This window comes from Martes martes, assembly GCF_963455335.1.
Source record: "Martes martes genome assembly, chromosome: 4".
In the NCBI taxonomy this organism is placed as follows: domain Eukaryota; kingdom Metazoa; phylum Chordata; class Mammalia; order Carnivora; family Mustelidae; genus Martes; species Martes martes.
In genome coordinates this window covers 89,731,513-89,745,616 of record NC_137891.1, presented here as the reverse complement: position 1 = coordinate 89,745,616, position 14,104 = coordinate 89,731,513, and the positions used below count along the sequence as shown (strand labels likewise).

The 14,104-nt window shown below is 46.6% G+C and overlaps 1 protein-coding gene across 6 annotated transcripts in view; it reads left to right on the top strand.

The window, feature by feature from the left end:
• The window catches only part of LOC308342466 (myomegalin-like), a 177,126-nt gene that overhangs the window by 140,481 nt on the left and 22,541 nt on the right, over positions 1-14,104 (top strand). For 5 of the 6 annotated variants that reach the window (XM_080802904.1, XM_080802899.1, XM_080802897.1 and 2 more), the window contains 8 exons: positions 2,143-2,578; positions 3,443-3,635; positions 6,694-6,810; positions 7,432-7,942; positions 9,507-9,742; positions 10,769-10,820; positions 11,889-12,112; positions 12,727-12,879. In XM_080802904.1, coding sequence (XP_080659030.1) covers positions 2,143-2,578; positions 3,443-3,635; positions 6,694-6,810; positions 7,432-7,942; positions 9,507-9,742; positions 10,769-10,820; positions 11,889-12,112; positions 12,727-12,879 — 1,922 coding nt within the window. The remainder of the gene's footprint in view (positions 1-2,142; positions 2,579-3,442; positions 3,636-6,693; positions 6,811-7,431; positions 7,943-9,506; positions 9,743-10,768; positions 10,821-11,888; positions 12,113-12,726; positions 12,880-14,104) is intronic. The other variant, XM_080802900.1, reaches the window with a different exon arrangement.

The following is a 14,104-nucleotide window of genomic DNA, read 5'->3' as shown; positions in this document are numbered from 1 at the left end:
CAAGGGAACTCCAGTCTAAAATGTTCTAGCAGCTTGCTCAAAGTTGCATATTAGTCCATGGCTAGACCCCTGCCTCTGAATTTTTAATATCCAAGCCTTTTCTTCTATGCTATATACTTTTTAGAACAGTCTTGGAAATATTCTTGTGATCATCCTTCATGCTGGTTCTTCTACTCTGAATTGTGATATTCCTTTTTTTTTTAAAGATTTTTATTTATTTATTTGATAGAGATATACAGAGAAAGAGCAAGTAGATAGAGCAGCAGGCAGAGGGGGAGGGAGAGGCTCTCTGTTGAGCAGGGATCCCAATGCAGGGCTTGATCTGAGGACCCTGGGATCATAACCTGAGCTGAAGGCAGACACTTAAGGGACTGAGCCACCCAGGCACCTCTTTCTTTCTTTCTTTCTTTTTTTTTTTTTAAGAGAGAAAGAGAGAGTAAGTGTGAGAGTGTATGCACAAAGAGGTGGAGGGTTGGAAGGAGAGGAGAGAGAGAATCTTGAACAGCCTCCATGCCTGGTGCAGAGCCTGATGTGGGGCTCAGTCTCGCAGCCCTGAGATCATGACCTGAGCTGAAATCAAGAGTCGGATGCTTAACCGATTGAGTCACCCATGTGCCCCCATGATATTTCTTTCTACTGAAGTGAAATTCTACTTAAGTGAAAGCATAAGTTGTTGTTGTTTAAGTAATCTCTCTGCTCACCATGGGGCTTGAACTCAGAACCTCGAGATCAAGAGTCACATGCTCTCCTGACTGAGCCAGCCAGTTCAGGATTCTAAGAAACTCAATCTAGGGGGAGAGCCAACTGCTAATTCTTCAGATATGAATTACTAGTTTCCCGTGCCTCTTCTAGTCAGCAGTTCTCAATACAGCGTGCTTACGGATCACCTGTAGGACTTAAGTAAAATGTAGATCCATAGGCCTTAGCTCTAAATTTGTGGGGGGTTTTAGTTTTGTTCTGTTTTGTTTTGTTTTACAAGTACCTCATAGAATTCTGATGTTAGTACTTTTCAGGTCTGCAGCTGGTATAGCAGAATAAAATGAATTCTCTGTTGTAGCCCTGAACTGACTAGACCATATATGTAATTCCATTTAAGCATCTAGTAGCTCTACTAGGTACGAGTTATCCTTATTTTATATAAAAGGGGACTGAGGCTCAAAGAGGTTAAGCAAACTGCCTATTTAAATTAATTGCCTTGTTAAAGCAATGTTGTTGTAGTTTTTTTTTAACACTTCCATCCAACCCTGGCGAAGGGTTCGGTGTGAAGAAAGGGTGGAGTCTAGAATGTCTCGGTGAAAATTAGTTGTTTATCCATTTTATGTCTTCTACAAGTATGCATGTTTTATGTGGCAGGCACTGTGGAGGCTCTGGGGATACAGGGGGAACAGGACAGGAAGAGTCCCTGACCTCATGAAGATGATCTATAGAAAGAGCCAGACATAAAGCAAATAATTACAGAAGTACATTTGATTGTAGTTCTGATGGTATTATTTATTTCTTGTTTTCTTAGGTCCCAATTTCTCATCCAGTGGTTGAAAACTGACCAATGATAATTAATAGAATTGTAGAACCCATAATAAATTTGTCCCAGAAAAGGTCTTTCTTATTCTTTTTTTCTTAACACTGTAAGTACCCTTGTTTATTCCAGAGACCAGTGAAAAGTAGAACATGAGGCTGAGCGGGCACCTGGGTAGCTCAGTCTGCTCAGCATCTGCTTTTGACTTGGGCCATGATCCCAGGTTCTGGCATCAAGTCCTGCATCTGGCTCCCTGCTCAGTGGGGAGCCTGCTTCTCCCTCTTCCTCTCCTTCTGCCTCTTCCACTACTTATGCTCTCATTCTCTCTATATCTCAAATAAATAAAATCTTTTTAAAAAAAAGCATGAGGCTAGATGACCAGGGTAAAGACAACTAGACCATGTGTGTTGAGTCCAAGATTTTTAGGGACTGTGTTGCCACCAAGTAGCTGTGGTAATGCGGAGTCTCTCCTCCTGAGTCTATCCAATAAGGGAGCCCTTGTCTGTCTCTGAGGTGGCTTCCTGCTTTGGGGTGACTCTGAGTCTCTGCTGGGCTGAAATGGGGGCTACGGAAACTGAGGCCGAGAGAAGAGGCACCCCCTCATGGTGTGTGTGTATTTCCTGCAGGAACACCATGCTGAGCCTTTGCCTTGAGAATGCAGAGCTTAAAGAGCAGATGGGAGAAGCAATGTCTGATGGATGGGAGATCGAGGAAGACAAGGAGAAGGGCGAGGTGGCAGTGGAAACTGTGGTAGCCAGAGGGGCTCTGAATGAGAATAGCCTCCAGGCTGAGTTCAGAAAGCTCCAGGGAAAACTGAAGAATGCCCACAACATCATCAGCCTCCTCAAAGAACAGCTCGTGCTGAGCAGCAAGGACGGGAATAGTAAGCTTAGCCCAGAGCTCCTTGCACACCTGGCCCGGGAGATCGACAGAATGAACACAGAGCTGGTCTGTTCTCCTGAGAAGCCCCAATGCCAGGAAGAGGAGCACATGAATATAAGGCCCTGCCCCAGACCACAGAATCTTGATCTTGGGGCTGCCCTCGCTGTGGATGGCCACCAAGTAAGTGTGGGTTTAGATGGAAATAGAGACCTGTGGAGAAGGACTGGAGGTAACAGTTTTTACCTAAAACAGTTCTGCTCCATGGGTCAGAAGGGACTGAGGGAAGGGCTTCTTCTAATAATATTCCTCACATATTCAGCCTTTGGAAAAGCTTTTACAACATTGTCTCACAAACATTACTTGGGTAATTAATTTTTCATAAATAGTGTTTCATTTTCCAGATGGCACACTAGGCATTGGGCAGCAGGCAGAAAGACCTGGTCTCTGCCTGTAAGTATGCAGTGTGGTGGGGAAAGATGGCATAAAGCAGGTCATTTCAATAGGATCCCCTATAGGGATGTTTGGGACTTAAGGCAGCCCCGACAAGTGGTGTGTAATGACATCTCTCCGTATCACTGCCATTTTCATCACAGCCCATCCTAGGTGTGTCTGTTCATGGGCCACAGGATTGGGCTGTTGGGATCCTCCTAAGGGGAGGGGCTTTGCTGACTATTGAGTAAATGGAGACTAGAGAGGATTCGGGGTGGGGGGAGTGGAGGACAAGGCTGGGACAGGAGCATGAGGATAGATGAGGAGAGGTTTTTACCCCTCCTCTCTTCAACCGCTGAACCAACATTTACTGAGAGCCCCTCAGTAGACTCTAGTGGCACTGTACTTTGTGCTGAAAATACAGAGATGAATAAAACATTATCCTAGCTCTTCAGGAGCTTGGAGCTGGAAAGCAAGCCACTACCAAAGGACATGAGGAATGCTGGAACAAACCCATATATATACTCCATGGGGGTCAGAAAGGGAAGGGGCCGGGACTGCCCGGGACTGCCCGGGACTGTTACTGCCTGGTCCCTATGCTGGCTCTTTTCACAGCTGGATAACCGGCCCCAGGCCCGAGACCCTGGGACTCCATCAGAATTTAGCCTTCCTGGATCCACCAAGCACCTGCGCTCCCAGCTGGCCCAGTGCAGACAACGCTACCAGGACCTCCAGGAGAAGCTGTTGATATCAGAAGCCACGGTCTTTGCCCAGGCGAACCAGCTGGAGAAATACAGAGTCATGCTTAGTAAGTCTTAGGTTCACCATCACTAAGACATCTGTCTATATGCTTCTTGTAGACTTCCCTTTTCTTCCCCAGCCTCAAAACAAATTTAATCCCGACCAGGATCCTAGAATTGTGGAAATGATTATTTAACTTCAGTTTTCGCACCTGGCAGAGAAGATAAAAAACAAAGCAAGTTTGCTGTGAGCATATAGGGAAGAAGTGGGCTAACATCTAGGTTTGCTGATTTCTGCTATAGTTAGCAAAGTGCTTTACATCCCTCAACATATACTGATAGTTTCTCTCCTCCTCTTGGCACCAAATCACATTCTTCAAAAATATACCATCACCATTGGTTTAGAATCCATGCTTTCTCCTAGAACTTCCTATGGTGATTGAAATGCTTATGGAGCACATGAGATGTGTCTAGTTCAGCTTTGGAATTTTGTTTACTTTTAATTAATATGAAGTAGTCACGTGTGGCTAGTAGCTATCTCTTTTTAATTTTTATTTATTTTTATTTTTTAAAAATTTTTTATTTTTTAAATTTCTTTTCAGTGTACCAGAACTCATTGTTTATGTACCATACCCAGTGTTCCATGCAACACGTGCCCTCCATAATACCTACCACCAGGCTCACCCAATTTCCCACTGCCCACCCCTTCAAAACTCTCAGATTGTTTTTCAGAGTCCATAGTCTCTCATGGTTCACCTCCCCTTCCAATTTCCCCCAACTCCCTTCTCCTCTCCATCTCCCCATGTCCCCCATGTTTTTCTTATGCTCCACAAATAAGTGAAACCATATGATAATTGACTCCCTCTGCTTAAACTTATTTCACTCAGCATAATCTCTTCCAGTCCCATCCATGTTGCTACAAAAGTTAGGCATTATTCCTTTCTGATGGAGGCATAATACTCCATAGTATATATGGACCACATCTTCCTTATCCATTTGTCTGTTGAAGGGCATCTTGGTTCTTTCTACAGTTTGTCGACTGTGGCCATTGCTGCTGTGAACACTGGGATGCAGATGGCCCTTCTTTTCACTACATCTGTATCTTTGGGGTAAATACCCAGTAGTGCAATTGCAGGGTCATAGGGAAGCTCTATTTTTAATTTCTTGAGGAATCTCCACACTGTTCTCCAAAGTGGCTGCACCGGCTTGCATTCCCACCAAGAGTGTAAGAGGGTTCCCCTTTCTCCACATCCTCTCCAACACACATTATTTACTGTCTTGTTAATTTTGGCCATTCTAACTGGTGTAAGGTGGTATTTAAATGTGATTTTGATTTGAATCTCCCTGATGGCTAGTGATGATGACCATTTTTTCATGTGTCTCTTAGCCATTTGTATGTCTTCAGTGGAGAAGTGTCTGTTCATGTCTTCTGCCCGTTTTTTGACATGATTATCTGTTTTGTGTGTATTGAGTTTGAGAAGTTCTTTATAGATCCTGGATATCAGCCTTTTGTCCGTACTGTCATTTGTGAATATCTTCTCCCATTCCATGGCTTGCCTCTTTGTTTTGTTGACTGTTTCCTTCGCTGTGCAGAAGCTTTTGATCTTGATGAAGTCCCAAAAACTCATTTTTGCTTTTATTTCCTTTGCCTTTGGAGACATATCTTGAAAGAAGTTGCTGTGGCTGATATCGAAGAGGTTACTGCCTGGGTTCTCCTCTAGGATTCTGATGGATTCCTGCCTCACATTGAGGTCTTTTATCCATTTTGAGTTTATCTTTGTGTATGGTGTAAGAGAATGATCGAGTTTCATTCTTCTACATATAGCTGTCCAATTTTCCCAGCACCATTTATTGAAGAGACTGTCTTTCTTCCACTGCATATTTTTTTCCTGCTTTGTCAAAGATCATGGGATCATAGAGTTGAGGGTCCATATCCGGGCTCTCTCCTCTGTTCCACTGGTCTATGTGTCTGTTTTTATGCCAGTACCATGCTGTCTTGGTGATCACAGCTTTGTAGTAAAGCTTGAAATCAGGCAACGTGATGCCCCAGTTTTGTTTTTCTTTTTCAACATTTTCTTAGCAATTTGACATCTCTTCTGATTCCATACAAATTTTAGAATTGTTTGCTCCAGCTCTTTGAAAAATGCCGGTGGAATTTTAATTGGAATGGCATTGAAAGTATAGATTGCTCTAGGCAGTATAGACATTTTTGCAATGTTTATTTTTCTGATCCATGAGCATGGAATGGTCTTCCATCTTTTTGTGTCTTCTTCAATTTCTTTTAGGAGTGTTCTGTAGTATCTCGAGTACAGATCCTTTACCTCTTTGGTTAGGTTTATTCCCAGGTATCTTATGGTTCTTGGTGCTATAGTAAATGGAATCGATTCTCTAATTTCCCTTTCTGTATTTTCATTGTTAGTGTGTAAGAAAGCAACTGATTTCTGTACATTGACTTTGTATCCTGCCACATTACTGAATTGCTGTATGAGTTCTATGGAGTCTTTTGGGTTTTCCATTAAAGTATCCTGTCATCTGCGAGGAGAGAGAGTTTGACTTCTTCCTTGCCAATTTGAATACCTTTTATTTCTCTTTGTTGTCTGATTGCTGTTGCTAGGACTTCTATTACTATGTTGAACAAGAGTGTTGAGAGTGGGCATCCTTGTCTTGTTCCTGATCTCAACGGGAAGGCTGTGAGCCCCATTGAGGATGATATTTGCTGTGGGCTACTAGCTATCTTATAGAACTATATGGATCTTGATGTTTTAGGACTCAAAATTAGTTCAGCCCCATTCACATATTTACTGAGCCTCTGTGGATAAAGCACTTGCTAGTTTCATGGGGGCTTCTAGGGATGATAATATATATAATACCCAACATAAAGATATCTGGTCCCCACAAAGCCTCAGTTGTTGTAGGTGAGATCACCAGTGGCACACAGAGGCTCATCCTGGTGCAAGGAAGTCCTGCCTGGAGTGAGTGGTCTCTTCTCCCACTTGGTTCCAAAGAAGCATCCATTCCACTTTTGGCTGTAACCTCCCTGCCCCCTGAGGGCTAGGGCACATGGGACATAGGGTACGTGGGACATTCCGAGAACCTCTGTGACACCCTCTGTCTCTTCCTGAGCAGGTGAATCCTTGGTGAAGCAGGACAGCAAGCAGGTGCAGGTGGACCTCCAGGATCTGGGCTATGAAACCTGCGGCCGAAGTGAGAATGAAGCTGAGCGGGAGGAGAGCACCAGTCCCGGTAGGAACACAAGGGCAGGGCTCACCTGGCCTCCCTGGAGTCGGCCTTCCCATCTGGGAGCTGTTGGCCAGTCCCACACCTAATGAGGAGTAGGGCCAAGGGGTATGGTAGAGGGAAGGGGACCCAGGACCAGTGAGGCACAGGAAGTTTGGCAGAGAACTCTTGTCCAACACGGGGCTGAGTATGAGTGGGAATGTCTCTAATTAGTTTCCAACATACGGCTATAGATTAAAAGAAGGAAAGTTCTGTCCAACTAGTGATCATCTAAGGCTTACTTTTTAATGAAGAGACCAGATGAGGTTGTGGAGACATGTAAACCCTAAGCTAAAAAATCTGTTTTTCCATCCTAGAAGGACTTTGACTGTAGGTACACCCACCAAACTGAAATTGAGAAAAGAAAAAAATACTCAGGGCAGTGGAAGGTGACTGTACCTGGTTCCTGACCTGCAGGGCTGTTGAGTGGGTGGAAATACGATGTCTGAATGCTGGTAAAGCATGGGGCTGAATAAAGTACCGCCTCAACTTTCGCTCTAGTGATTCCTATCCCTGGCACCAGAGCTGCCTCCAAGCTTCAGCAGCACGTATAGCTTTATTTAGGAAGATGTCTTTGTCTTTTCTCAGAGTGTGAGGAACACGACAGCCTCAGGGAAACAGCTCTGACGGAGGGGCGCCTGGGCTCCTCAGCGGCTAGCCCCCCAGGGAAGAAGCCCTTGGAGAGCTCTCGAGGGAAGCAGGAAGAGTTCCGTGCATACGGAAAGTCGGAAGACATCTCTCTCCTGCAGAAGGACATCAGGGACCTGAAGGCCCAGCTGCAGAATGCCAACAAGATCATCCAGAACCTCAAGAGCCGGGTCCGGTCTCTCTCGGTTACAAGTGATTATTCATCTAGTCTGGAGAGACCGCGAAAACTGAAGGCCGTTGACACCCTCGAGGGATCTTCACCTCACAGTGTCACTGATGAGGATGAGGGGTGGCTGTCTGATGGCACTGGGGCTTTCTACCCCCCGGGGCTTCAGGCTAAAAAGGATCTGGAGAGTCTGATCCAGAGAGTGTCCCAGCTGGAGGCGCAGCTCCCGAAAACTGGAGTGGAAGGGAAGCTAGCAGAGGAACTGAGATCAGCCTCCTGGCCTGGGTAAGGGGGGCAATCTTTGGACCCTGATAGGATTGAAAATGTCTAAGTTTGTGTTGGAGGTGGCCTAGCCCAGGCAGGTAGAAGAGAGAACCCAATAAGGCGATCAGAAGAATACCTACTTCAATGCTAGGTCTAGATCCAAAGAAATGTCAGTAGGCCCTGCTTGGGAGACACCAGGTCTCTGGGATTTCCTCTCAGGAATCTATTAGTAAAGCGACTGGATATGTGGTATAGTAGGAAGACTGGAGTCAGATTGCCTGGGTCTGAATCCTAGCTCTGGCACTTTCTAGCTGTTCAACTTACGTAGACTTTCTGGGCTCTTTCCTTACCTATTAAATGACGAGAGTAAGAGAACCTATCTCAACAGGTGGTTACTGGGTTTAAATGAATTAGTACAAGTGATCAAAATTGCCTAACATATATTAAGTTCTCAGTATGACTTTGTGTTGGAATACAATACTTTGTGTTGGAAGACACTGGGTATCTGTCCTTGTTATCTGCACTGAGTATCAAACCATGCAAAAGCTTAGTGGCCTCAAATAATTTATGTGGATTTACAGGGCTCAGCAGGGTGGCTGTTGCTTGGGGGTCTCTCCTGGGGCAGCCATCCGATGGCTTCACGTGTCAGGTGATATGATGCTCCTTGCCTTCTCTCTTTCCCCCCTTGGCTTCTTGTCTTCCAGGGTCTTTCTTCTTGGGGTGGGCCTCTCAAGTGGTCTCAGGCTGTTCCACATCTGCATGGCAGCTGGCTTCCAACAGAGTGGAAGTAGAAGTTGCTAGGACAGTTCAGAGCTACTCCTGGACTTAGCACAGTGTCGCTTCCCTTACTACCTCAGTCACAGAGCTTGCCCAGATTTAAGGAGGTGGAGAACAGCCTCTACCTGCCAATGAGAGAAGGAGCAAAGGCACATTGGCAAAACAACATGTGGAACAGGAATGTAATGGCCATCTTGGCAAAACAGTCTGCCGTAATAGAGATGTTCTTCCAAATAGAAGGCATGAAAGATCTTATCTAGACTTAGAATTAAGTGATTCCTTTTTTCCCCCCAAGTTTATGTATTTATTTATTTTACACAATGTCTCCACCCAACATGGGGCTTGAACTCCTGACCCCATCATCAAGAGTCGTGAGCTCTTCTTACTGAGCCAGCCAGCCAGGTGTCCCAGGATTAAGTGATTCTAGTCACTGAACTTATTTTTATTTATTATGTCTATTGAATATCTACTCAATAAATACATTTAGTGTTTCTTGAGTATCAGCTGTGAATCTACACTCTACTAGTCCCATGAGGAATGTAAAATTGGGCACCATATTTACCTCCACAGGACCTACGATTCTCCTGGACATAAGGCTAACATGCACAAAACATTGTAAGAATCACTAAATCGCTAAACTGACATCATGTATCAGGGTGGGATTTACTCTTATATATTTCGGTTTGTGTGCCAGAATTCAGCCTGGGGAGCTCCTTTGTAATGTTCTCATGGAAATCTCTACTGAAGGCCCGTAATTTCACATTGACTCGTTTTCATTCTTACTTTTTCCTCTCCTCTCCTGTATTAGGAAATATGATTCCCTGATTCAGGATCAGGCCCGAGAGCTGTCGTACCTACGCCAGAAGATAAGAGAAGGGAGAGGCATCTGTTACCTTCTCACCCAGCACACGAAAGATACAGTAAAATCATTTGAGGACCTTCTTAGGAGCAATGACATTGACTACTACCTGGGGCAGAGCTTCCGAGAGCAACTTGCCCAGGGAAGCCAGCTGACGGAGAGGCTTACCAGCAAACTCAGCACCAGTAAGTTGGCCACAGGGCTTTGGCACACACTCGGTCACTCCCATAGCCCCAGGCCCAGGTGGCTACCACACCTCCACCATAGTCTTTTAACCCAGGTCCTGCTTCCACTTCATTTCCTGGGGCTATTATAGGATCAGGACTGGCTGGTGGGGAACACTGAGGAGAAACACAGGATTCGGAGGTCATGATTGCAATGGCAGAAACTGGAGCACTCATGGCAAGTGACCTTTAGGAAAGCAGGCTGTGTCCATCCAGTGCTAAGGGGGAGAAAGGGAGAAGAGATCGGAGGATGTCATCATAGTGAAAAAAGCCTGACCTGAGAATTGCAAGACCTCAGTGGTGGCCTGGATGCTGCCATTAATATGCTTTGGGCAATGGTTTAGCCTTTCAATGTCTCTTTGTTTATCACATGGTATCATACATGAATATGATTCCAGTATAGTTAAAGCACCCTGCCCTTTGGACGTGGTTTGGGCACCGAATGTCATAGTGCAAGGGCTAGGAATATGGGTTATTATTGGAGTTCTTTAATTAGAAAATATTTCCTGAGAGTACCAAGAGATAGCGGGATCAGTCTTGGGGGCCAACCATCCCACACACTGGTGGCAGGTGCAGAGGTGGGACAGGACGGTTTGTCATCTCTCAGAGCAAGAGTGGGCTCTCCATGAATGCTGTGATGGGACACAGAGCATGCATCTGGGAGTGAGTCTGTGGCAGGCTTGGAAGGTGGAATATTCCAGAGAGAAGCTGAGCAAGTGTGCTTCAAACTTCTTTGCATTGCTTTAGGGTAGAGGAAGTCCTGAGGCTGATCACGAGGTCAGGGGAGGTCTGCCTGGTGAGTTCAAGAGAGCCCACTGGTCTACTCTCTGAGGATACAATCTGAAACCTTCCCAAGTAATTCTCCTGCATGTCTTGGACATACACAGAGGAATCACCGTTCTGTACCCACAGATGCTCTTGCATTTATAATGTAGGAAGTGGGATCTATTTAATTTCTTACCATGTCTTTCTAAATTTGGCTTACAGAGGATCATAAAAGTGAGAAAGATCAAGCTGGACTTGAACCTCTGGCCCTCAGGTAACTTGAAATAGGATCTGGTAAAGGAATCAGGAACAAGGCCCAAGGGGTCCAGGGTGACTGTAAACTTTACAAATCGGGGCAGGGAAATGCTGATTATAACATGTTCGTTTATTCATGAGACACTTTAGCCTCTCTTTTGCTATAATTCTGTTGATTTCTATTGTGTAATTATGCTCCAGGCTTGGTAACCTAGACTCAGTCTGACCCAACAGTAAACTAACCAGGTTCCAGCGGTCCTTGGCACCCCGAAGGCTCTCCTCTGCTTTCTTCCTGGTGTTTAAAGATGAGGCTGTGCTGCTGAGTTGACTTACCCTAAGCTACGTTGGCAGCTCATTTGGTAGTAGTCCAGTTCCCCCGGGGGAAAAAAAGAATTGAAGAACCGTAATGTAGTTCCTTGTGGGGGTGGGGGAAAGGCCTGGGTGTTGCAGACTCCTGGGAGTCTACGGTCTCTCAGGAACCAATTTTCAATGAGTCACTGCAGAGAATCTTACCATGTACAGTAAAATATGGGCTCAAAATCCGTAGCTGTAGCCTCTAGTCTAAGCCCCTCTCCGTTGGAAGCCTGCTTTAGACCACGTGGTGCTGCTCCAAGTCCCTGCGGTGAAGAGCAAAGCGTTTTGGTTTTGTTTTCATTGCTAATCCATCCCAGACACATACATGGGCTGTACCTCAATCATCCAAATGATTCCACACATCCTGCTCTCCGTTGTCAAGGGCGATGCCAGACTGCTGTGTGTTGGTCACTGCTTACCTTCAGTTACTGTACTTAGGAGACTGGTAACCAGCAGTTCTTGGGGCCACACTTGGAGCAGCTGTGCCTTACAGGGCTGGCTGAATCTCTGCTAGTTCCCAGCATCTCCTGTGGGCAGTGCCCTGGGTGGTGATTGCGCCTCTTTCTCCCTCTGCACCCCACCTACTCTCCGCCCCTAATCAGTGATAGGTTATTTTGATGGTTCTTCACAGGAAAGGTTCCCTTGACTTAGGTGGCTTTTCCCATGTGCCTTGGTCAGGACAAGCTGGGCTGGTGCCCTTGGCTTCACCGATTGTCTCTTTCCACCCCACTAGGCTCAGCAGAGAGCTGCAGGAGAAAGAGAAAGTGATTGAGGTCCTGCAGGCCAAGCTGGACGCCCGGTCCCTCACGCCCTCCAGCAGCCACGCCTTGTCGGACTCCCAGCGCTCTCCCAGCAGCTCCTCCTTCCTGTCTGATGAGCTGGAAGCCTGCTCTGACATGGATGTAGCCAGCGAGTACACACACTACGAAGAGAAGAAGGCGCTGCCTGGTCGCTCAGGTAACCTCCTGTTTCTCTAGCCAGGCCTTATAGATCCTTCCTGGTGTGTCAGGCTGAACGTGGCCCTGGGACCAAGCACCAAGTACAGGCCCCAGTGCCTCAGGATCTTTGCTCTGCTCCCGAATCCGGGGGGTGTTGCTGGGTCTCCACTGGATTTGCAAGCTGGTAGACCCAAGGGGAAGGGCAGTGGGAAGAGCGAGAACATCCAGGCAGGCTCTTCTTCCCCATTGTCTCATGAGCACAGACCGTCTGTCTGACTTCCTTCTTCAAATGGGACATCATCTCCCTCCTGCAGTGGTCTTGCTCACTGCATGTCCTGAGCCAGTGTCCCCTGGGTATCTGTCAGCAGTCACGGATGCTGTCGCTGCCACCTGGTACTTTTAGAAATGCCATTTTCACGGTTTCTGGGTCTGGGCCCCACTCTCACCTCTCAGGTGGTTTGCCTCCCTCAAGAAGCTAACTGCAAGCAAGGAAATGAACACGGCTCACAGTGTTTGTGCTTGGTGCTTTCCCAGAAAGCCAGGCCCTGCCCTGGTACCGCTGGCTCAATAGAAGGCCAGATTCCAGTTCTTTGTCGACCACCAAACATTTTCTTTCATTCATGGGTTTTGTAGATTCCATCCATCATTCGAGTCATTCCGCTGTACTGTCTTCTAAGCCATCAGCAACCAGTGCACCTCGGGGGGTTAAGGCCGAACCCAGCAGCAACCCCATCAGCTTGCCAGCTCCCCAGAACCCCCCCCAGGAGGCCAGCCAGGCCCATCCAGGTATGCGACAGCCAACACAGCGGGAGCGCTGTTTCCTCTCCCTCAGCAGCCTGTTTGACTTTTCTTCAAGGACGAATGTTTCCACTATCAGAGGCTTCTAGGCTTCAGATCCTAGATGAAATCAAGAGGACTTCCTAGTCCACCAATTGTGTCTGCATTTTCTTGGTTCTAAATATTTTAGGCAAATCAGAGATCTGTAGTAGTAGACTTTGATCAGAATACCAATTTTGACCAGTAGTCAGCAAATCCTTTTAAAGTAAACATTTTCATTTCTTTCTTTCCATTCACTCTGGAGAGCTAAGAGGCAAAATGTCTCTCCCATGATTATAGTCACCACAGAACAAAAAGCAAGTCACTTCATGGCTAGCCTGGAAGCATTACCCATTTTATATTCAGGGCGAGCCTCTGCAACAACTCGGGATGCTTCCGGATCCTACAAGATTCTGTCCACATTACATGGTCATTCATTCATGGATTTACGAACAACCGGGCAGCCCTTGATATGTACATCGTGCCTGTCCTGCAGCCAGTTGGAGGGGTACATTTCATTTACCTGCCCCAACCTAACTGCCAGGAGTGTGCTCAGTTAGAGCCCCACACCAGTGATGGCAAGAAGACAAGCCTTGTCCCTGCCTCCTATCTCTTGCCACAACGGGCTGGCTGCCCTCAGTGTGGTTTGTCATAAGGTGCCCGCAGAAGGCACATGCTGTCCTTCTGTGGCTCCCATTTCTCCTGAGAGCCCATCAGCCAAAATCTTCAGAAGGGGATGTGTCTGACCCTTTCTGAGCTGGGGCTCGAAGTTTCTGGGCCAGAGTAGGCAGCAGCTGGCCCAGGAAGTCATGGGGAAAAGCTGTTTGCCTAGCGCTGTAGACATCTGTGCAAATGCTCTGGGGTCAAACGGAGCAGAAGGCCAGGGGTTTTAAAATCGGAACGCCTGCCTGAAGGATGCCTGACCTGTGTCACTGGGCAACATGGGTATCCTCACAGTGTTGCTCTGACAGTGTATCAGCATCCCGGGGCGAGGGACGTGATTAGAATGTACTCATTGTTTTCCACGGAGGCATTCTCCGCAGATTGGTCTTGGTTTCTGCTCCCAGCAGGCTTCCTGCCATATAACTGTTTTTAGGAAAGAGGAGACAGATTCAGACATCAGAAATGTCCCAGGGTCCCTAAAGACTTGTCCATAGATGGGCTACATCATGGTCATCTGTGGAGATCTATTTGA